Here is a 22,330-nt window from a genome sequence, read left to right as displayed (position 1 = left end):
GTACACAAATATATATATATATAATATATATATAATTTATATACATATATAAATTTATTTATTTTGCAAGGGGATGTGGTGGAGATGGAGAGATATAGGTTGGTTAAAAATGCCTTAAATGGCCGGGCGCGGTGGCTCACGCCTGTAATCCTAGCTCTTGGGAGGCCGAGGCGGGCGGATTGCTCAAGGTCAGGAGTTCAAAACCAGCCTGAGCAAGAGCGAGACCCCGTCTCTACTATAAATAGAAAGAAATTAATTGGCCAACTGATATATATAAAAAAAAAAAAATAGCCGGGCATGGTGGCGCATGCCTGTAGTCCCAGCTACTCGGGAGGCTGAGGCAGAAGGATCGCTTGAGCCCACGAGATTGAGGTTGCTGTGAGCTAGGCTGACGCCACGGCACTCACTCTAGCCTGGACAACAAAGCGAGACTCTGTCTCAAAAAAAAAAAAAAAAAAAAAATGCCTTAAATGAATGGTATATTTGTTGAAACAGTGACATGATTTCAAAGATCATGGAGAGCTGGGCTTAACAAAACATGTGTCTAAAGACTAGAAACTGCAGCACCCACACTGCAGGCCCCAAAGCAGGCCCCTATCTTGGTTGAACAAAAACATTTTGCAAGAAAGCCTGCTACAAAAGAGCCTAGGAAGTTGATTTTTAACTACTTTTTAAGGGTGCACAACAAGTTTAGCCCTTATATGGGTGTGTTCACATGTGGTTAGATTTAGGTCAGGCTCTGGGTGGCTGGCGAGAGGAAGCAAGTGAAGATTGGGGTGAAGGGGGGGGGCATGTGTGCCGGACAGCCCCGCAGGCAGCGCCAGCTCAGAGCCTTCACACTGGATCTCATTCCTCTTCCTGCTCCCCCACATTCCGGTAGTCATAAAGTCCAGGGACCCTACCCCTAGACACGCCCTCCCCTCCTCCTCGTGCCCGCGTGCCAGTGCCCTGCTCCGGGACTCGCCTCTCTCGCCTGACTCTGGCGGCAGCTCGGGGCTGGGCTCGGCAGTCCCAATCCCACGGAGCAGACAGAGAATCCTCCCCGGCGAAGTCACTCCCGGCTTCAAACCCTGCTACAGCTTCTCAGCAACTTTACTTCGTTTAAGGGACTTATTTACCTTTGCAGCTTAGTGTCTCCCTCCAACCATCTGTTCCCGCCCCGAGGAGGTCTCGCTCTCCATTTCTGGGACAGCCGCGGCACTGTGGCACTGTCGCTGTCACGCTTCCTCACCCACGCCCTTCTCGCCCTGCAGGCCTTGGTTTACTGCCTCCCTGACGCCCTGAGCTGCGTGTCCTCGGGGCAGCGGGGACTCCTGCCAGCCGCTCCCGCCACCACAGCTCTCCTTTCTTAAGCTCTTGTCACCCGGTCAAGTCTGTCGCCCGTGGTGGCCTGGGCCCGAGGCTTCCTGCCCTCTCACGTCCCCTCGGAGGTGCAGCCACCCCCTCCAGCTCTCCTTCACATCCTCCAAGATGCCCACCCCTCCGGCCCCATCCGTCCTCCTTCACCCTCCCGAGCCCCCGACGGGCTCGGAGCCCCGTGCGCCACACGCGCGGCGCATGTCCTCCCCGGCACAGCCCGGCCTCTCAGTTCAGCCGTGTCGCTATCCGATCCCGGTCTGTCCCCCCGCTGGAAAGTCAGCGGCCACAGGGCCGACCCGGGTCTGCGCGCCCGCTGCGCGCCGGGCACGCGGCCGGGCTCGGAGCAGGGAACGAGCGGGCGCACCCCGGGCGCCCGGGCCGGCGGGAGGGAGGGGGCTCCGGCCCGGGGACCCCGCGGCGCCCTCCGCTGCCCGCGCGGCGCCGGAAGCGGCCGGGCCGGTCCCCTCCCCGCGGCACCCGCCGCCTTATCTCCGCGCCTCGAGGGCCGCAGGAGGAGTCGCGGGCGCGCCGGGAGGGACGCGGGGCGGCATGGGCCCGGGGCCCTGGGGCGCTGGCCGCCCCCCTGGCCGCCTGCTGCCGCTCCTGCTGCTGCTCGGCCTGGCCCGGGGCGCGCTCGGAGCGCCGCGCGCCGACGGTGAGTGCGGGCGGGCACGGGCGCGGCGCGGGTGCCCTGCGGGGTCCCCGCTGGATCCCCAGGCTGGGCCCTCGAGGACGCGGGGCGCACCCTGCCGCTTCCCCGCCCCTGGGCAGGGCCGGCGCGGAGCCGGGCGTGGAGCGCAGGTGCGGCCCCTCCGGCCCTTCGGGATCGGGAAGGCGGAGCTCAAGGCAGCGGGAGGTTCCCCGCCCGGGCTTCCCCGCCCCGGCCCGGCCCCGGGATCGCGGCGGACGCCCGTTTCAAGGCGGCCTTGCCCGCGCCCCTGGGACCTGCCGCTGCCCGGGAGACGCGTGGCAGGTGGGGGCTGGGCGCCGGCGCGGGCTCGGGCAGCAGCGCCGGCGGGGCGGGGCGGGGAAGGGCGTTCCGCGGCGCTGTCACGCTTCCGGCTCTGCGGTCGGTTGGCCACGACAAACTCTGGACCCGAAGCAATTTTCTTTCTACTTTTAATTTTTTCACTATGATGAAGAACTGGATGTTAAACATGGTGGGGGAGAAAGAAGTGTAAGGAAGTTTACAAGAGTAAAGAGTTCATTCATTCACTCATTCATTCAGCAGGCGGCTCTTGACCAGCTTCCCTGTGCAGGATGAGAGCGGGCTGTGCTGGCTCTCCCGGGCTCAGTATGCAGGAGACAGATAAGCCAGTGACCCATTTGCAGACAATTGGGGTAGTTGCTGCTTTCTTTCTCCTCTGCAAAACAGTGTTGAGCGTGGTAGGAGTTACACAGAGGATTCAGACAAGTACGGGAGGTGACATTCACCCAAATAACTAATAAAAGCAGAATGCCATAAGTGCTCTGAGAAGGTGTGGGGCGTGGGGGTGGGGGTGGGGGAGGAGATTGCTTCCAGCTGGGGGAGTCGGGTGGTGTAATGGATAAGGTGACCCTTGAGCTGGGTGGTCAAGGATTGGTTATATTTGGATATGGAAGATGAGGAAAAGGCACCCCAGCTCATAGCAGAAGGCACAGTCAGCTTTCCGCAAATGCCTGTAGAATGAATGAATTCCAGACAGGGGACGACATGAGGAAGCACATGGAGGCCCCAAAGGCAGCGGTCAGAGTGCCTCGATTGGCAACCCAAGGAGTTTGCACTAGCTGTTCCTGGGTAGTGGGAAGCCACTGGAAGTCACGGCAGGTTTTTGTACAGGGAGTGATATGACAAGTGGGTCTGAGGAACTTCCCAGCTTCCTAAATAAAGCCAAACACTGATCCTGAAGTGGAAGGGCATTTCCATGTGAGGACATATGGGGGGACTTTGCTGTTCAGATTCCTGCCCCCTGTAAATTCTCTTTGCTTTGGGCCTTTTACCATCTCTTGATGGCTCAACCTTCTGGAGGGGCCATTTTTGTAACATCAGATGATCTGGTTGGGCTTCTTTCCTTGACTCGGTCTCCCCCGGCAGTGTGCACAAGCGCTTGTAACAGCAGCTTGGAGCCTATTTCAAGATCTTTGCCGTAGACTCTGTAGGGTAGGAAACCGTCCACTGTGGTCCCATCGAATCACTAGGCCAAGATGGCTGAACACAGCTATTAGCTGCCTAAGGTTATCTGCAACTACTGAAAGGCTGTGGGGTGAATTTTGGAAACTAGCAGTCAGGGCTGCCTGAACCTCTTCTCCTTATGTAGACATTCTCCCTTCGTTTTCAACCTTGGAAAATCTAGTTTTATGAAGGGCAGATTCCCTGACAGTGAGGAATGTAGGGAAAGATAGGAGGCTTTGAGCCCATTGAGAAGGTTGTTGCAATAGTTGGCCTAGAAGTTCTGAGGACTGGGCCCACAGTAATGACAGCTGAGGAGGACTGAACGTGGATGATAAAGTGGAAGTGAACTGGTGGAAGAACTTTACAGACATGAAGGTGCAAGGGAATAGAAGAGGAAAGATAATAGTAAGCTTTGGGGACTGGGTGGCTTGGATATATGATTTCACAGGAGGAGAAAAAAAAATTGGGAAGAAATGTGATTAATTGTTTTGGACATCCTGAATTTGAAGTACTGTTATGGCTTTTGGAGAGATGAAATCAATAGGGAGTTAGGGCTGTGAACAATAGGCAACGTAGACTTCATGGTCATTGGAAACTTTGAGGTTGACAAGATAAAGAGAACGAAGGACAGATTATTGGGGAAGACCAAGTTTAGATGGTAGATGCAAGTGGAGGAGAAAGAAGCAGCAGCCAGCTAGGCAGGAGGAAGACAGGGCTAGTAGCGTTAAGGAAACCAGGGAGGGGGAAGCTGGGGTGGCGCTGGGGGAGAGATTGAAACAAAGGCTTTGGATTTGATGGCTCTGGTCCCTGGTGATCCAGAGATAGTGGAGCGGTGACAGGGTGAGACCCAGATGTGAGGGCTCTAGAATGGGGACAGACATCTTGGCAACAGAGAGAGTAGTTACTCTTTAAAGAAGTCAAAAGGAGGCTGGGCATGGTGGCTCACAGCTGTAATCCTAGCACTCTGGGAGGCTAAGGTGGGAGGATTAATTTAGCTCAGGAGTTCGAGACCAGCCTGAGCAAGAGTGAGACCCTGTCTCTACCAAAAATAGAAATAATTAGCTGGATATGGTGGCGTGTATTTGTAGTCCTAGCTACTCGGGAGGCTGAGGCAGGAGGATCGCTTGAGCCCAGGAGTTTGATGTTACAGTGAACTATGATGACGCCACTGCACTCTACCCAGGGTGACAGAGCAAAACTGTCTCAGAAAAAAAAAAAAGTCAAAAGGAAAATGAAGGTAGCATTCAGTCAGGCTGGCCAGGTTAGTATAGGAGTTTTGCAGGGAGCAAAGCAGACTCAAGCTGTTTAAACTGAGGGATGTCATTCACTAGAGAGGGAAAATCTGCAAAAGCAAAAAGAAATGAGATGTTTAATGAATAGAGCAGATCAAAAATTAATGTTGGGCTACAGGTGGGAGAGGTCAGTCTCTGGCTTGCTGTAGCAAGGGAGTCAGCCGCCATGCCACCATCACTCATGTTTGGCAGAGGCTCAAAGGCAAGCAGGGGGTTGGGAAAGCTTTATTGTGAAAAAAGAGGGTAAATATGCCCAGCTTGGGGAAGCTGGGGGCAAGGCAGGCTTACTAGCAGCAGGGGTCCTATGCAACTGATTGGGAGGGGCACATTTCGCTTTTTCTCATTGGTTCTACCTTGGAAGTGGCGGCAAAAATGAGGGAAGCTGGTAGTTATTGACGGAGTCCTGACCATTTGGGGCTGATTGCTACAGAGTTCCTGAACTGGTTGCTGCAGGTTGTGGTTGGGAGTTCTGTTTTCATGTGTGGTCTGGCCGTTGTCGGTTTGTATATTCAGTCTTTCCCCTGGCAACGTAGGCAGAATTACATTAATTGGTGTTGAAGGAGTTTTGGAGGAATAGAGCCAAGTCAGATGGCCAGGGTCTGAGGAGAGTGTGAGGCGCATAATTGGTAGAGCAGGAGGGTGTTGGGGCTGGGTGGGGTGCTGGGCTGGGAGAATGGAGAAGTAGGAAAAGGCAGGAGGGTAGAACCAGTCAGTCCTGTTTCCTAACCTTTCTCTGGCATTGCTTGAGTCGGGGAGTGGCTGTGGGACTTGTTGGCTCAGGCCTGGCTGGGGGTTGGGGAGGTCAGAGGGAGGATGAGCAGAGAACTTGAAAATCATGCAGGCAATGGTGGAGATAGTTGGGGAAGTTGTTCTCACTGTATAAAGTGCATCTGGCTTCACTGATTGTTCATTTCCTAGGCTTGGTCTTCACTCTGTCTTCATAAATCACACTAGCATATTCACCATTCAGCATGGGGAAGAGGAAGAAAGAAGAGAAATGGAGAGAATTAATAATTTTTTTTTTTTTTTTTTTTGGAGATAGTCTCACTCTGTTGCCCAGGCTGGAGTGCGGTGGTGTGATCATAGCTCACTGCAACCTCAAACTTCTAAATCCTGGGCACAAAGGATCCTCTCACCTCAGTCTCTGAGTAGCTGGGACTCTAGGCATGAGCCACCACATCCAGCTATTTTGTTTTAATTTTTTATAGAGATGGGGTCTTGTTATGTTGCCCAGGCTGGTCTTGAACTCCTGGCCTCAAGCCATCTTCCTGCATCAGCCTCCCAAAGTGCTGGGATTACGGGCAGGAGCCACTATGCCCTGCTGACAGTGGATTGTTCTGGAGTGATTTAAAGTTGCTTAGAATAAGGGAGCAGGATTAGAGTTGAAGATTCCCCACCATGGCTTGTCTTACACCTCCAGGAACTCGGCCCTGGGGTATCCTTAGTTTTCTGGTCAAATCCTAAAAAGGGATCCTAGCAGCTCAAAGCAGCAAATGGTCTGTTGGCCTCAGCTCTGTGGAGGAGAGAGGGGAAATGAATTGCATGGATTAAAAAGAAAGTGTAAGGCCTGCTTGGGAATGAGTCAGGTGTGAGACAATGTGTGAAAAGAATGGGTGGGGGTTAAGTGGCTGACAGCCAGGTGTGAACCCTGGGGTGTGGCCTAAATTAATGGCTGTTTCATTCAAGACTCAGCATTGAGACTGGGGCACTCAGGGGCACTCAGTGTGGGTTGGTTTCTGGTCTGGAGGCCAGGTATGGGGGCTCCCACTGCCTGTTGATCCTGGTCACACAAGAAAGTGAACAGAAGAACCTATGAAGCATTTAATACAAGGAAATGTCAAGCCTTCTTGGTGTGCAGTGTCAGTCCTGGCTCTGGGTGGGGGTAGGAAATATATAATGGTTCCCATTGCCCTATAGGGATGACATTGCTGGAGAGGGTAGAGTGGGCTCTTGTTTGGAGGATTTTAAAGCAGAAGCTATGCTTTTGTTTGTGGAGAAAAGAGACTATGAGGTTTCTCGGGGTCCTTCTATCTCTGGAAGTTGATTGAGTCTCTTAAGAGCAGTGCAATTTCACGTAGTGTTAGAGATGACTTGAGAATGCTTTTTATTCCTGAGTTTTGGACCTTCTTAGCTTATTTCTTCAGGTCATTCAATCTGTCTGCACGAGTTTGAGAGACAAAATCGCATGAAGGTTGTATAGTGATTTGTTTGGTCTGTGAAAGGTTGGGGATTAGGTGGAAACATTTAAATTCAGGCACTGCCTTCTTCCCTTGACTGTTAAAATCCATCAGTTATTGTCTCAGAAGTGCCTTTAAGTTTTTGCTCAAGAACTGATATAAAGAGTGAGAGTAGCTTGTGGGGCTGGTGGCTTCCAGCGGCTCCTGAGTTCCAGCTCTCCTTGGTTGCTGTGGAGAGGAGGGGCAAGGTGAGCAGGGCTGGACAGGTGAGGAAGTGAACTTTCAACTTCTGAGTCAGGCATTACCCAGAAGGCTGGGAGGGTGTGGGGAAGGCGGGGAGTGATTATGCAAATTTGGATATTATGGTTTCTAGACCATCAGCGCCACGAATAGGTAGGCATCTGTCCACACAGAGATACACTTTGACTTTTGGTATCAATGCTTTTCTCCATCACTCTTCCCGATAGTATAATTTGGGAGTTGGCCAGCCATCTGTCCGTGGTAGTGTCCTTGTTTGTTCATTAACAAAGAGTTATTATAACGAACGTCTAACATATTCTAATTACTTTATGCGTATTAACTCACTCTTTACTCCTCACAACCACCATATGAAGGTTTGCTATTATCCTCATTTTACAGATTTATGGGAAGCTGAGGCACAGAGATTATCAAGGATTACACAGGTAGTAAGTGGCAGAGCTAGGATTATAAACCAAGTACTCTTTTTTTTGTTTTTGTTTCAGCACATTATGGGGGTACAATTGTTTTTTTTTTTGTTGTTGTTTTTGAGACAGAGTTTCACTTTGTTGCCCAGGCTAGAGTGAGTGCCGTGGCGTCAGCCTAACTCACAGCAACCTCAATCTCCTGGGCTCAAGTAATACTACTGCCTCAGTCTCCCAAGTAGCTGGGACTACAGGCATGCACCACCATGCCAGCTAATTTTTTCTATATATATTAGTTGGCCAATTAATTTCTTTCTATTTATAGTAGAGACGAGGGTCTCACTCTTGCTCAGGCTGGTTTTGAACTCCTGACCTCAAGCAATCCGCTCACCTCGGGCTCCCAGAGTGCTAGGATTACAGGCATGAGCCACCTCGCCCAGCCTATGGGGGTACAATTGTTAAGGTTACATATATTGCTCCTCGAGTCAGAGCTTCAAGCGTGACCACCCCCAGACAGTGCACATCTCACTCATTATGTATGTATATACCCATCCCCTCCTCCCCCCTCCCACCTGCCTGACACCGGATGAATGTTACTCCTATATGTCCACTTATATGTTGATCAGTTAATAACAATTTGCTGGTGAGTACATGCGGTGCTTGTTTTTCCATTCTTGAGATACTTCACTTAGTAGAAAGGGTTCCAGCTCTGTCCGGGAATATATAAGAGGTGCTATATCACCATTGTTTCTTAAAGCTGAATAGTACTTCATGGTATCCATATACCACATTTTATTAATCCACTCCTATTGATGGGCACTTGGGTTGTTTCCACATCTTTGCAATTGTGAATTGTGCTGTTATAAACATTCGAGTGCAGGTGTCTTTTTTGTAGAGTGTCATTTGATCTTTTGGGTAGATGCCCAATAGTGGGATTGCTGGATCAAATGGTAGATCTACTTGTATCACTTTAAGGTATCTCCATATTGCTTTCCACAGAGTATTGTTAACCACCATGCCAAATACCAGGCACTGCATCTTGCAGACTGTTTCTAACAAGAATAACAAGATCTATGGAAATAGACATGAATATTCATGTAAATTATCTCTCACACTTGCATAGCACTTTAGCATTCATGCAGCATTTATATTTCTCATTTAATCTTTTAATTTTTAAATTTTTTAAATTTATTTTTATTTTTTGAGACAGAGTCTTGCTTTGTTGCCCAGGCTAGAGTGAGTGGTGTGGCGTCAGCCTAGCTCACCAGCAACCTCAATCTCCTGGGCTCAAGCAATCGTCCTGCCTCAGCCTCCCAAGTAGCTGGGACTACAGGCATGTGCCACCATGCCAGCTAATTTTTTCTATATATATTAGTTGGCCAATTAATTTGTTTCTATTTATAGTAGAGATGGGGTCTTCCTCTTGCTCAGGCTGGTTTCGAACTCCTGACCTCGAGCAATCCTCCCACTTCGGCCTCCCAGAGTGCTAGGATTACAGGTGTGAGCCACTGTGCCCAGCCCTCTCATTTAATCTTGATCACATGATCTCCATCTCACAGATTAAAACTGAAGAACTGATAGTTTAACTTGCCTAAAATCACATAACCAGGGAGCAAGAGGAAAAACTCCAATCCTGGCTGAGACGCCAAAACCTGTCTCATCGTCTCTGGTTTTAGCTGGCTTAGTCACTGCAGAGCTGCGAAGAGAAGTGAACCCAAGTTGCAGCCTTAGCTGGAGGATTTCATGAGAGTAACAAAGAATACTTGTTAGGCTTTCCCTCCTTCTAGATTTTGGGCTCTCCAATTCTCCGGTTTCTCTGCCAGCCATTCTAGGTGTCCCTGGGGGCCCTCGCCCCTGCAGTAGTCCCCCAGTTACTACCTGCTCTCTGCTTTCAGGTATGGAGTCTGCTGATGACAGAGCTAAAGCCATCCTTGACGCGGATGCCAAGCTCCCCTGACACAGCTCTCCCAGGGGTCATAGCAAAGTCCTAGCCATCTTTCTATTGGCCTGGAGAATTCCTCTCCTTTGGGTTACTCTGTCACATGGGTCCCATTGCTGTGCTATGCATCAGTCTAGACTTAGTGGAAGATTTCTTTCAGTATTGCCTTTTCTCTCCCTAGGATTCTGACCCAAGTCCTTGAAGTTGAACTAGACTTGCTACTCAGGGTGAGGTCCACCTGGGAGTGGCTTAGAAATGCACGTTTTCAGGCCCCACCCCCTCACCTACTGAATCAGAATCTCTGGGGAGTCTGCGTTTTAACAGGCTCTCTGAGAAGGTAACTGACTTTGTTTTCACTGAGTTGACAGGTTCCCAGGGACATGGGACTTTTTATAATAAAACCAGGACAAGTTGGTCACTCTATCTTCAGGTGATTTTTTTTTGGAGACAGAGTCTCACTGTGTTGCTCAGGCTAGAGTGCTGTGGCATCAGACTAGCTCACAGCAACCTCAAACTCCTGGGCTCAAGTGATCCTTCTGCCTCAGCCTCCAGAGTAGCTGGGACTACAGGCATGCGCCACCATGCCCGGCTAATTTTTTCTATTTTTGGTAGAGACAGAGATCTCACTCTTGCTCAGGCTGGTCTTGAACTCCTGAGGTCAAACAATCCTTCAGCCTCAGCCTCCCAGAGTGCTAGGATTATAGGTGTGAACCGTGGTGCCCGGCCTTCCAGGTGATTCTTAGCTGCAGGCTATTGAACAATGCACTCTGTTCTGTGGTCAGAAGCAGTCCCCTTGGCAGTCTTTTGGCTGAGGTTATGCTCCCTGCCTCTCTCTTTAGGATAAGTTTCTTCCTCCGGGAGGCTACTTGGTCTCTCAAGCTGTTAGAATTTAGAAAGCTGTCCTTCAAAGCCCAGCAGAATAGGCTAATCATGGCTGAATAAAAAGCTTCAACTGAGGTACCTCCTTCCCCCACTCCCTACCTTTCTATGGGAACCACTTTCTCTTCTGCAGGCAGTCTAGCCTTTGGTAGCCTGGAACCCTGTCTTTTTTTTCCAGTATGGGAAACAAAGATTTATTGAGCCAAATTCTACTGCATGCCAGGTACTGTCCTTGGAGTTATACTTATGCTAAATTATTCTTAATAGATCATTAAAGCAAGTACTTTAAGGAGGAAATGTCAGAACTTTAGGGAGAAAGTACTTTAAAGGGCCGTGTAACCCCTGCTACTCAAAATGTCTACCTCTGAGCTTATTAGAAATGCAAAATATAGGGCCCCACTCCAGACCAACTGAACCAGAGCCTACAGTAGGGATCTTAACAAAATTAAGATCCCTAGGTAGTTTGAATACATCTTAAAAGTTGCGAAGCTCAGGCTGGACAGCCAGGTGGCTCATGCCTGTAATCCTAGCACTCTGGGAGGCTGAGGAGGGCGGATTGCTTGAGGTCAGGAGTTTGAAACCAGCCTGAGCAAGAGCGAGACCCCGTCTCTATTATAAATAGAAATAAATTAATTGGCCAACTAATATATATAGAAAAAATTAGCCGGGCATGGTGGCACATGCCTGTAGTCCCAGCTACTCGGGAGGCTGAGGCAGAAGGATCGCTTGAGCCCAGGAGTTTGAGGTTGCTGTGAGCTAGGCTGATGCCACGGCACTCACTCTAGCCTGGGCAACAAAGTGAGACTCTGTCTCAAAAAAAAAAAAAAAAAAAAACCCCCCGAGACCCAGAAAGGTTAAGTGATTTGTTCAAGGTCACACATGAATTAGACTCAGCTAGATTTAGGATCCAGTTCTGAATAGCTTTCAAGTCCAATGCTTTTCCCCTATATCTGGCTGCCTTCCTATAAGGCCATATATAGAACAGTTTATATTCTACCCATCACTAATTAGGACTGGACTTCCTTTACCTAATTGAGTTGCACCTCTTTGCAATTTTTTTGCGTTTATTATTAATAGATTTACTCAAAAATTACCTGAAATAGTCATTTTCCAGTTTCCAGTTTCCATTTACAAGTTTCTGTAAATGGATCTATATAACTGCTGCATCTTTATAAAGACAAGTATTTCATATAAGAAAAAAGTAACCGTTTTCCCATTTGTCAACCTATAATAATGAGATTTAGAAAATATGATTCAGTATAGAGTTTATTTGAGTGCAAAGCTTTGAGGATGGGCACCTGGAAACACCAACTCCAGACTAATGGGGCCAGCATTTCAAAGTGGAGAAGTTAAGGTTTCACTTATACAGAAGTTTTAGCAGGATTACATTTTCCATACAAGACCAGTATATATGCCACAATGATTTGATTATAGATTGCTACATTCCAAGGAAGTTTATTTGATTATTCTGTGAGGAAGGGTAGTGATCTGAGGGGGTCTTATCTCTGGTGCCATTTGGTCTTAACTATATACAGGAGAAAAAAGACAAAAGTTGCAGCTACATGCCATATGACTCATGCTGCATAGCCACATTCCTTTCAAGGCTCAGAATAATTTCAAATTCTAACAGCTTTAATTCCAACAGTTTGAATTATTTTAAGTTCGAATTATTTAATTTAACACGTTTTATTGTTTTTCAATAGTATAGTGTTAATATCTATTATTTTACTACACTCATATTTGTGTGTGATTTCAGTGTCTATTTATGTTTCTTAGCTTTTGGACAGTGTGTTCATGTTGTCTGTCCATTGGCGAATTATCTTATAACAGGACTGTTTGGTTTTTAGTGCAGGAGTCTTGTAGGCTTGGGTTATTTTAGTTACTTGTTCTCTGAAGCTGTTATCTGCAGTCTCTCAGTGGCATCATGAGAAATTTGTGATCCAGAACAAAATGATTTCCCTATAAAGATTTGGGTTTCCCTCCTCTCCTCCTTTTTTCAATTATAGATTTAATTATATTAGTCCACAAATGAAAACAACCCAAATGTTTATCAACAGATGAATGGATAAACAAATCATATATTCACATATTCTGTATCTTGATTGAGGCAGTTATTTCATGATTATATACATTTGTTAAAACACATGAATTGTATACTTAACATGAATTGTATACTTAAACATGGGGGCATTTTATTGTTTGCATATTATTAATATATCTCAATAAAGTTGATTTTAAAAGCAAAAATGTAATTTGTTTATCAATTTTTTTTTTTTTTTTTGAGACAGAGTCTCCCTTTGTTGTCCAGGCTAGAGTGAGTGCCATGGCGTCAGCCTAGCTCACAGCAACCTCAAACTCCTGGGCTCCAGCGATCCTTCTGCCTCAGCCTCCCGAGTAGCTGGGACTACAGGCATGCGCCACCATGCCCGGCTAATTTTTTATATATATATCAATTGGCCAATTAATTTCTTTCTATTTATAGTAGAGACGGGGTCTCGCTCTTGCTCAGGCTGGTTTTGAACTCCTGACCTTGAGCAATCCGCCCGCCTCGGCCTCCCAAGAGCTAGGATTACAGGCGTGAGCCACAGCGCCCGGCCTGTTTATCTTTTTATTATTGTGGTAAAAAATAAAATTTTACCATTTTTTTTTTGAGACAGAGTCTCACTGTGTTGTCCAGGCTAGGGTGCTGTGGCATCAGCCTAGCTCACAGCAACCTCAAACTCCTGGGCGCAAGCGATCCTTCTGCCTCAGCCTCCCGAGTAGCTGGGACTACAGGGACATGCCACCATGCCCGGCTAATTCATTTTTTCTATTATTTTTAGTTGACCAATTAATTTCTTTCTATTTTTAGTAGAGGCAGGGTCTTGCTATTGCTCAGGCTGGTTTCGAATTCCTGCCCTTGAGCGATCCGCCTGCCTCGGCCTCCCAGAGTGCTAGGATTACTGGCGTGAGCCATCGTGCCCGGCCTCATTTTAGCTATTTTGAAGTGTACCATTGAGAGGCATCAAGTACATTCACAATGTGGTGCAACCATTGTCACCATCCATCTCCAGAACTTTTTCATCATCCCAAACCGAAACTCTGTACCCAAGATGTGGGACTTTTAATAGGATTGCGTTCATCCGTGAAATTAAATTGGGTAGAATGTTTGTCATTGTGTGGTTTGATCACAACTGGGCTTTTGGACTTGACCCAGGATCCATTATTTAAGAAATAGTTACAAGATTTTGGCTGCATATCATTATGAATTTACCATATCTTTATGGCACTGTTTTAAAATGTTGTGTGTTAAAATGGTTAAATATATTTGACACATATTGATGGAAATTTAGGTGTGGGGACTCATTCTGACTTCAACTTGGCCTGCTGTCCTTCTAATCTGGAGCCTTTCTGGTTCATTTCCCCAGGTTGTACAACTTTACCTTGTGCCAGCATCAGCGAGAGAATCTGGGCATCTATCTCTTCCTTGTAGATATTTTCAACCTGTTCCTTGAACTTGCATTCCTATCTCTTAGGCCTGTCTTCCAGGGTACTCAGTGACTCTGATTCCTGGGCCTTTCTGGACTTGGCTTTTAGTTCTTCCTCTCTGCTAAGATAATTACCATATGTCCATCTCTTTCCCATCATCTGAGATATTGTTAGCATCTTTCATCAGCTATCATCTTCTCTCCCAGGTTTTATCCTTGTCTAGTCCTTTATGTATTTTGGGGGGTGTGCTGTGGTTTGGGTGGATATTAACTCTGCAGTGTTTAACTGGAAGTCTTTGTAATTAAAAACAATTTTTTGTATATTTTTTGTTATAAACCCTTTCTTCCTAACATTGTATGTTTGTGCATGCTTTCACTTTTAAAACAATTTATTTATTTTTGTCAAACAGTTTTAGGAACTGCTTTAACTTTTTTCTTCACTAGGCTTAACTTGAGTTTTGGCTACTTTACTAGGTTTTTACAATGCACTGACTTTAGAGAAAGTTTTTTTTTTTTAATGGATTTGACGGTATTTTCTAATTCTTTAACATCTTTTTTTTTTTTTTTAATCTCTACTATGTCCTAAATCCCCATTTTCTTTTATCCTTTTCAAGCTTGTAGCATTAAAGTTCTCAGTTATTTTTCCTGGCTGCCTGTTTTTTCTTTTTGTTTTGTTTTGTTTTCTCTCACTTTTAAAGTATAAAAACACATAAAACTCAAATTTCCTGGAGTATTTGTTTTCATACCTAGTGTTAAACATTTTGATATCCTCTTTGTCTCAAGAATTATTTAGAAGAATGTTCTGTGGGGTTTGCAAGTAGGTTTTTTTCTTTTTTTCAAAACCCATCTTGCTGCGCACTGAGCATGTATATAGGTTTCTTTTGGGGATGCTACTCTTTTGTTTTATAGGTTTAGCATACCATTTCATGGTGGTCAGATAATGCATCCTATACAATTTTTACTTTTTTGAAATTTGTTGCATTTTTCTTTATGGGCTGAGATACGATCAATTTTATAAATATCCCATGGTTAATTTGGTATTATTTAGTGATGACTAGTGGTTTGTCTCATTTTTGTGTTATCTTTCATTTAAAACTACAACAGCAACAAAACAACAAGTGTGGTTAACAGTATTTAGAAACCTCCCAGGCTCAGTTGGTTTCCTGCCTGCAGCAGCCTAAGGGCTTGGCTGCATTACTTAGGTAATAATGGGGCCAAGACTAAACTGAAATTCAATGCTGGGAAGGTTTTCTTTACTAGGCCACTCCTGAAATTACAAAGACACCGAGAGTGAAACACAATATACCACACAGCCTTGGGTAGGAATTCTTATTTGATCTTGAGCCATATATCACCATCTGGTACATTTGGATGTTTTAGGAGTTTTAGCCTCAAACACTTCTGCTGTTTATCTAAATAATTGGGATGTGGTCATCCTGCTGGGACTTGGCTGTTATCTCATTATTATCTTAAACACATTCACTTTTTCCCTAAAAGAAAAATGGTTAGAGTGATAGCAGATGCGTTCCTCTCCCCTCCACTTGCTTTTTGAGATGTAGTAAGTAGGATTTCAGATTTCTCTATCTATGCGGTCAATAAAGAGATATTGTCTTGTCCTGAGTCAGAATGACTTATGGGCAAATGACATCATCCCTGTTCTCGATTGGCTCATTCATAATATCGAGCTGGGAAGACAGAGCTGGAATCAAATATAATGACAGGTTGTCATGATTTATATGGGAATGTACAAGTGTCAGGGGAGCACAGAGGAAGATGCATTCAATTTTCCTTAAAAGTATGGAGGAATGGGGAAGAACCCTGGGAGAATGTGACATTTAAGCTGGGTCTCGAAATACGAACAGGTGCTAGCTGGGTAGAGAAGGAGGCAGAGGCATTTTAAGCAAAGAGGCATCAAGACTGTGGCGTGCAAGTCTGACTACAGACAGTCCTTTAGGGAAAGAGTAGTTGGCCTCTTTTGCCTGGAGGGTGCTGTGTGTGTTTGGGGTAGACCGTTAAGAGCATTGATTATCACACAGAGAAATTAGCACTTTCTTCTGTGGGTAAAAAATAGCCATCGAAGGTTTTAAAGGATGAGATTGGATCTGTCCTGTTTTATTTTGGTATTCAAATTTTGGTTCTCCTTTGTAAATGTCCACTAACTAAATGTATCTCATCTTGCGTTTTTTTTCTTCTCTGAAATATATGCCATATGATTCAGGTTTAGATGTCTGTGCCACTTGCCATGAACATGCTACCTGCCAGCAAAGGGAAGGGAGGAGGATCTGTATTTGCAACTATGGATTTGTGGGCAACGGGAGGACGCAGTGTGTTGGTAAGTTCTGAATCCTAAATTGAGAAGTTGAATCAAGAAACAAGATTCTACAATGTTAAAGAGTTGTCCTTGGGGAGAAACATTGTTATTTTGTTCACATGTTTTTATTACAAGAAGTTTTGTCAATGATAATAAGTCTTCTAGTGTTTGGATATGTCCTTTTTCTAGTGTTTCCAAGGAAGTACCCTCAGGTTAGAGGTCATTGAACTTGGCTCTCTAGAGACTTCTCTGATATAACACAAATTTGAAATCTGTTTTAAGTCTTGGGTTTAAGTTAACAACTCGAGTGAATATTGCATTTCTTAATTTCTCTGGTTATTTTTTTCTTTTTAAAAATTCTTTTTCTCATTGTATTTGGCACAAATCTCTGGTTATTTTGATATAAAACTATTTATATGACTACCATGAGGAAAAACAAAACACAATTTCCTATTGGATTTTTTTTTTTGTTAATTGGTGAAATATTTTTGCTTTGGGTCTTATGTCTATCAGAATTCATTTTCCAAATTTTTTTGTAGTTGTAATCCTTTGAGGATGCATCTGAGATTGTTCTTTGCTTCCTGGCATCCACCATACCATGGCAGTCAGACAACATCCAGGTTCTAAGCCTCTTCAAAGAGAGGGAGAGAGTTTTACAACAAATTTAGAATAGTAGATTGTTACAATAATCTCCCAGTTTCCTCCCAGCAACCTTGTTACATACAGTAAAAATCTTCATAGTTTTGTCTTGCTGATGTGGACAGACAGTGCGTACGGCCTTGCTGTGATATCATTGTGTGCTTTTTCTTCCTCCCTAAAGAAAAATAATAATTCAGTCTTATGTTCAAAAAGTCATATTCCACTTCACAGATACAAGCTTTTACAGTCGCACAGTATTCTGCAGGCTGGGGTTGTGCCTTCTTTGACCTTTGCTTTTTTAGGATTCTACCCATGAGAAGTATGGCTGCTCTGAAGTCTGAGGTTCCTGATGAAGTTTCTCCTACCCATCCTCCATCCCTTACCCCCACTTGTTAGCAGTGGCATGGAAATGAAATTGGAGTTGAGGAGACAAACTTTTCTGTCCCCTCCCCAAATGAATTCTTCCTCTCATGGATGCTAACTGCATTCTTGTTTGCCCTTTGACTTTTAAACATCAGAAACTTCTCTTAAGTTTTTTTTTGAGACAGTCTTACTCTGTTGCCTGAGCCAGAGTGTTGTGGCATCAGCCTAGCTCGCAGCAACCTCAAACTCCTGGGCTCAAGCAATCCTTCTGCCTCAGCCTCCCAAGTAGCTGGGACTACAGGCATGCACCACCAAACCCGGCTAATTTTTTCTATATATTTTTAGTTGTCCAGCTAATTTCTTTCTATTTTTAGTAGAGATGGGGTCTCACAAAGTTCAGGAATATCACATTTTATGGACAGCTGGACTTGTGTCTGAAACCACTGTGTTCTGTAATCTGGGCTGGACTCTTGGGCTAGCTATGGCCCGAGGGCCTGTTCTGTCTCTCTAAGCTCTCATGCAGATCTTACCACAGATAAGTTTTAATATGAATTATGTTCCAGGGTCAGTTAAATTTTAAAAAGTTAATACAATCATGTGCCACATAGTGACACTTTCGTCAATGATAGACCACATATGTGACCCTGATCCCATGGAGCTGAAAATTCCTATCACCTAGTGATGTCATAGCTGTCATAATGTTGTAGTGCAAAACATTAGCCACGTTTGTGGTGATGCAGGTGTAAACACACTTACTGTGCTACCAGTTGTATAAAAGCATAGCACATACAATTATGTACAGTATGAATACTTGATAATGATAAAAAAACTATATTACTGGTATATGTATTTACTATATGGTTTTTTTTGTTTGTTTTTTTTTTTGAGACAGAGTCTCACTTTGTTGCCCAAGCTACAGTGGGTGCCGTGGCGTCAGCCTAGCTCACCAACCTCAAACTCCTGGGCTCAAGCAATCCTACTGCCTCAGCCTCCCAAGTAGCTGGGACTACAGGCATGCGCCACCACGCCCCGCTAATTTTTTCTATATATATTAGTTGGCCAATTAATTTCTTTCTATTTATAGTAGAGACAGGGTCCCGCTCTTGTTCAGGCTGGTTTCGAACTCCTGACCTTGAGCAACCCGCCCACCTTGGCCTCCCAAAGTGCTAGGATTATAAGCGTGAGCCACCTCGCCTGGCCTACTATATGTTTAATCATTATTTTAGAGTGTATTCCTTTTGCTTATAAAAGGAATTTAATTGTAAAACAGCGTCAGGCAGGTCCTTCAGGGGGTATTCCAGAAAAAGGCACTGTTACCATAGGAGACGACAGCTCCATGGGTGTTATTGCCCCTGAAGACCTTCCAGTGGGACAAGGTGTGGAGTTGGAAGACAGTGATATTGATGATCCTGACCCTGTGTAGTTCTAGACTAATGTGTGTGTTTGTGTCTTAGTTTTTAATAAAAAAGTTTAAAAAGTAAACATTTTTAAAAATAATTTTTTTTTTACCTTAAGATCTGCTTTATTAGAATTTTCCAGTGCCTCAACCAGTAGGTCTCAATAAATCCACCAGAAATATGTTTGTTCTGTCAGCCAGGCATGGCGGCGAAAAAATAAAAAAATGTAAAATAGAAAATATAGAATAAGGATATAAAGAAAGAGTATTTTTGTATAGCCGTACAACATGTATGAAAGCTAATGTGTTTCAACCTAAGTGTTATTACTAACGAGACAAAAGTTAAAACAAATTAAAAGCTTATTAAGTAAAAAAGTCATGGTAAGCTAATTTTTTTTTTTTGAAACAGAATCTTGCTCTGTTGCTTGGACTAGAGTGTGGTTGTGCAGGCATAGGTCACTGCAGCCTCAAACTCCTGGGCTCAAGCAATCCTTCTGCCTCAGCTACCCAAGTAGCTAGGACTACTGGCGAACACTGCCATGCCTGGCTAATTTTTTTTTATTTTTTGGTAGAGATGGGGTCTTGCTCTTGCTCAGGCTGGTCTCGAACTCCTGAGCTCAAGCAATCCTCCTGCCTTGGCCTCCCGGATGGCTAGGATTACAGGTGCGAGCTCACCTGGCCTATTTTAAAAATAAATTTAGTGTAGCCTAAGTGTGTAGTGTTTTTCAAGTCTACAGTAGTGTACAGGATTGTCCTAGGCCTTCACGTTTACTCACCACTCACTGACTGACTCCTCCAGAGCAACTTCCAGTCCTGTAAGCTCCATTCATGGTAAGTGCCCTAGACAGATTACAAGTCTACCTTTTTAAAATCTTTCATACTTTATTTTTACTATACCTTTCTATGTTTGGATACACAAATACATGCCATTGTGCTACAGTTACCTACAGTATTGTGCGCAGTAACACGCTCTACAGCTTTGCAGCCTAGGAGCAAAAGGCTATGCTGTATAGACTAGTCGTGTAGCAGGCTGTACCATGTGGGTTTGCGTGGGTACACTTTGTGATGTTCGCACAATGGTGAAATTGCCTAATGACAGATTTCCCAGTAAATATTTCTGCTAAGTGACACATAGCTATAAAAGAAAAATGAAAAAAACCAAAACTTAGATTTTTTGAGGGGCACTTTTGAGTTAGTGGGAGTTGAGGGCAATGGTGAGAGTCTATTAAATTGATTTGAGGAACCAATGGTGAAATAAAACACTAAAATAACAAACAAGCTACCAGTTTATAATTTTTCCCCCTCAAAAAACTAGCTGGGTAGATCAACTCTAAAAGGATGCATAAGCAATTGGTCATTGGAGTTTCCTCTGAAGTTAGAGGCTTGGGCAGGGTCAGCAAACTGTGGCCCGTGGGCCAAATTCAACCCACTGCCTGTTTTTGGACGTGGGTTTTGTTGGAATGAAGCGTCGATCATTAGGTTACCCATTATCTGTGGCTGCCTTCATGCTCCAAAGGCACAGGGGAGTCCTTGCACCAGAGACTCTGAGAAAAAGTTTGCTGACCCCTGAGCTAGAGGACAGAGATGAGAAGGGAGATTTGCTTTTATTTTACATCTTTCAATTTCAAATTAGTTAATGAAAAATGCTCAGGGCAGGCTTCTGTGGACTCACCAAGCATCCACGTTCCAGCCTCTCCTCCCTGGGTGACTCACATTTTTCACACGGGTCACTGGCGATTAGCATGAGCTGTTCCTGCTGCAGTATTAGCCCTGCTCCCGGATGGGGCTTTGGCACTAATTCCATTGTGTTTCCTGGTAGCTCAGAAGGAACAAATTTTCCAGTTAATCACTGGATGTAACATTGTCCTGCTCTGGCTTTCGTGAAAACCCTGGGATTGTGCAGGGTTTGTTTCCCCAGGCCTCTGACAAGATCTCTTTAAGCGTGGAAAAGTTCAAAAAGAATCCCCTCTCCCAATCTTTGGATCAGACTGAGATGTTAGGGTTCCCTTGAGGTTTCCTAGACTCCCGGCATGCAACTACAAGGGCCAGCGCCCGCTAGTCTGGGGGGCGGAGTGAAGAGGAAAAAGGCCGGGAAATAGGTCATTAAGCTGTTACCTCAGAACTTTGGTTCCGGGAGTCCACGGCAGGGGAGGACAGCCTGGTTGTTGAACGTGGTGTGGACTGAGAGCCTGTCAATGCCTTGTCTCAATATGTCAACAGATAAAAACGAGTGCCAGTTTGGAGCCACTGTGGTCTGTGGGAACCACACATCTTGCCATAACACACCCGGGGGCTTCTATTGCATTTGCCTAGAAGGATACCGAGCCACGAACAACAACAAGACGTTCATTCCCAACGACGGCACCTTTTGTACAGGTACTCGAGAAGGGGGCTGTGACCTTGGCACTTTGGTAATGGCAGGACGGTATCTGGGCTGTGGAGCCAGGAGAGGGTAGGGCCGGCACAGGTGTGATTTAAGGGAGGGACTCTCCTTTAACAGCAAATGTGAGGGAAATATGAACATGGGCCGTGTATGTGTTAATATTAGGGAGTTAACGTTAATTTTGTTAATGTGTGATAATGGTATTGTCGTATATAGGGTAATATTCCTATTTGGGGAGATGCATGCTGAAGTATCTAGGGTTGTTATTATGCAGTATCTTGTATTATGTTAGTCTGTAAGCTACTTAAAATGACAAAATGTAACGACTATTGTATTAAATCTTTTTTTTTTTTCTTTATTTTTTGAGACAGAGTCTCACTTTGTTGCCCAGGCTAGAGTGAGTGCCATGGCATTAGCCTAGCTCACAGCGACCTCAAACTCCTGGGCTCAAGCAATCCTCCTGCCTCAGCCTCCTGAGTAGCTGGAACTACAGGCATGCGCCACCATGCCCGGCTAATTTTTTGTATATATATTTTTAGTTGGTCAATTAATTTCTTTCTATTTTTAGTAGAGATGAGGTCTTGCTCAGGCTAGTTTTGAACTCCCTACCTAGAGCAATCCGCCCTCCTTGGCCTCCCAGAATGCTAGGATTACAGGTGTGAGCCACCGCGCCCGGCCTGTATTGAATCTTGAGGGGTTTGTCGGTCTATGGGAATGCATTGTAATATTCTCTTTCCAGTTCTGTGTGATTGAACTTTTTCTTTTAGAGACAGAGTCTTGCTCTGTTGCCCCAACTAGAGTGCAGTGGAGACATCATAGCTCACGGCAACCTCAAACTCCTGAGCTTGAGCAATCCTCCTGCCTCAGCCTCCCAAGTAGCTGGGACTACAGGAGCGTAATTGAACATTTTATAATGAACAATGTGACGGGACTTTCTGGACATGCAGGTTTCTGTAACTGCAGGTGGGGTGTCCTTGGAGTGAATGGCACTCGCCAGCTCTGAGCACACTACCCCTAAGGGCCTGGGGATGTGGACAGTGCTGTTGGCCTACAGGAAGTCAGACTGCTGTCCTGGGACAGACACGGGCTTACATCCTACCTGAACAGGCTGAGTGAGGAGTGGACCTCAGTAGCTTTGTGGGTCAGATTTCTAGGCATCTGGTGATTCAATTCAAGGGGTGGATAAGACCCTCCTAATTTTCAGTGGCCCCTCTATCATCCGAACTCTTTTTACAGCAAGTCATAATCATATAGCTTTTTGGCTTTCCAGGAAAATCTTTGAACAGTAATGTAGGGGAAAGGCAGGAAAAG

At 45.3% G+C, this 22,330-nt stretch overlaps 1 protein-coding gene across 2 annotated transcripts in view; it reads left to right on the top strand.

Annotated features, from left to right (window-relative positions):
• Positions 1-1,797: 1,797 nt before the first annotated feature.
• The window catches only part of SUSD1 (sushi domain containing 1), a 110,516-nt gene continuing 89,983 nt past the window's right edge, over positions 1,798-22,330 (top strand). The window contains exons 1-3 of one of the 2 annotated variants that reach the window (XM_076008927.1): positions 1,798-2,014; positions 16,146-16,259; positions 20,857-21,012. In XM_076008927.1, the coding sequence (XP_075865042.1) occupies positions 1,909-2,014; positions 16,146-16,259; positions 20,857-21,012 (376 nt within the window). In that variant the 5' untranslated portion in view covers positions 1,798-1,908. The remainder of the gene's footprint in view (positions 2,015-16,145; positions 16,260-20,856; positions 21,013-22,330) is intronic. The other variant, XM_012768928.2, reaches the window with a different exon arrangement.

The sequence above is a fragment of the Microcebus murinus genome, chromosome 12, assembly GCF_040939455.1.
Source record: "Microcebus murinus isolate Inina chromosome 12, M.murinus_Inina_mat1.0, whole genome shotgun sequence".
NCBI lineage: Eukaryota > Metazoa > Chordata > Mammalia > Primates > Cheirogaleidae > Microcebus > Microcebus murinus.
The sequence above is the reverse complement of the archived record's forward strand: the minus strand, read 5'-3'. Positions and strand labels throughout refer to the sequence as shown.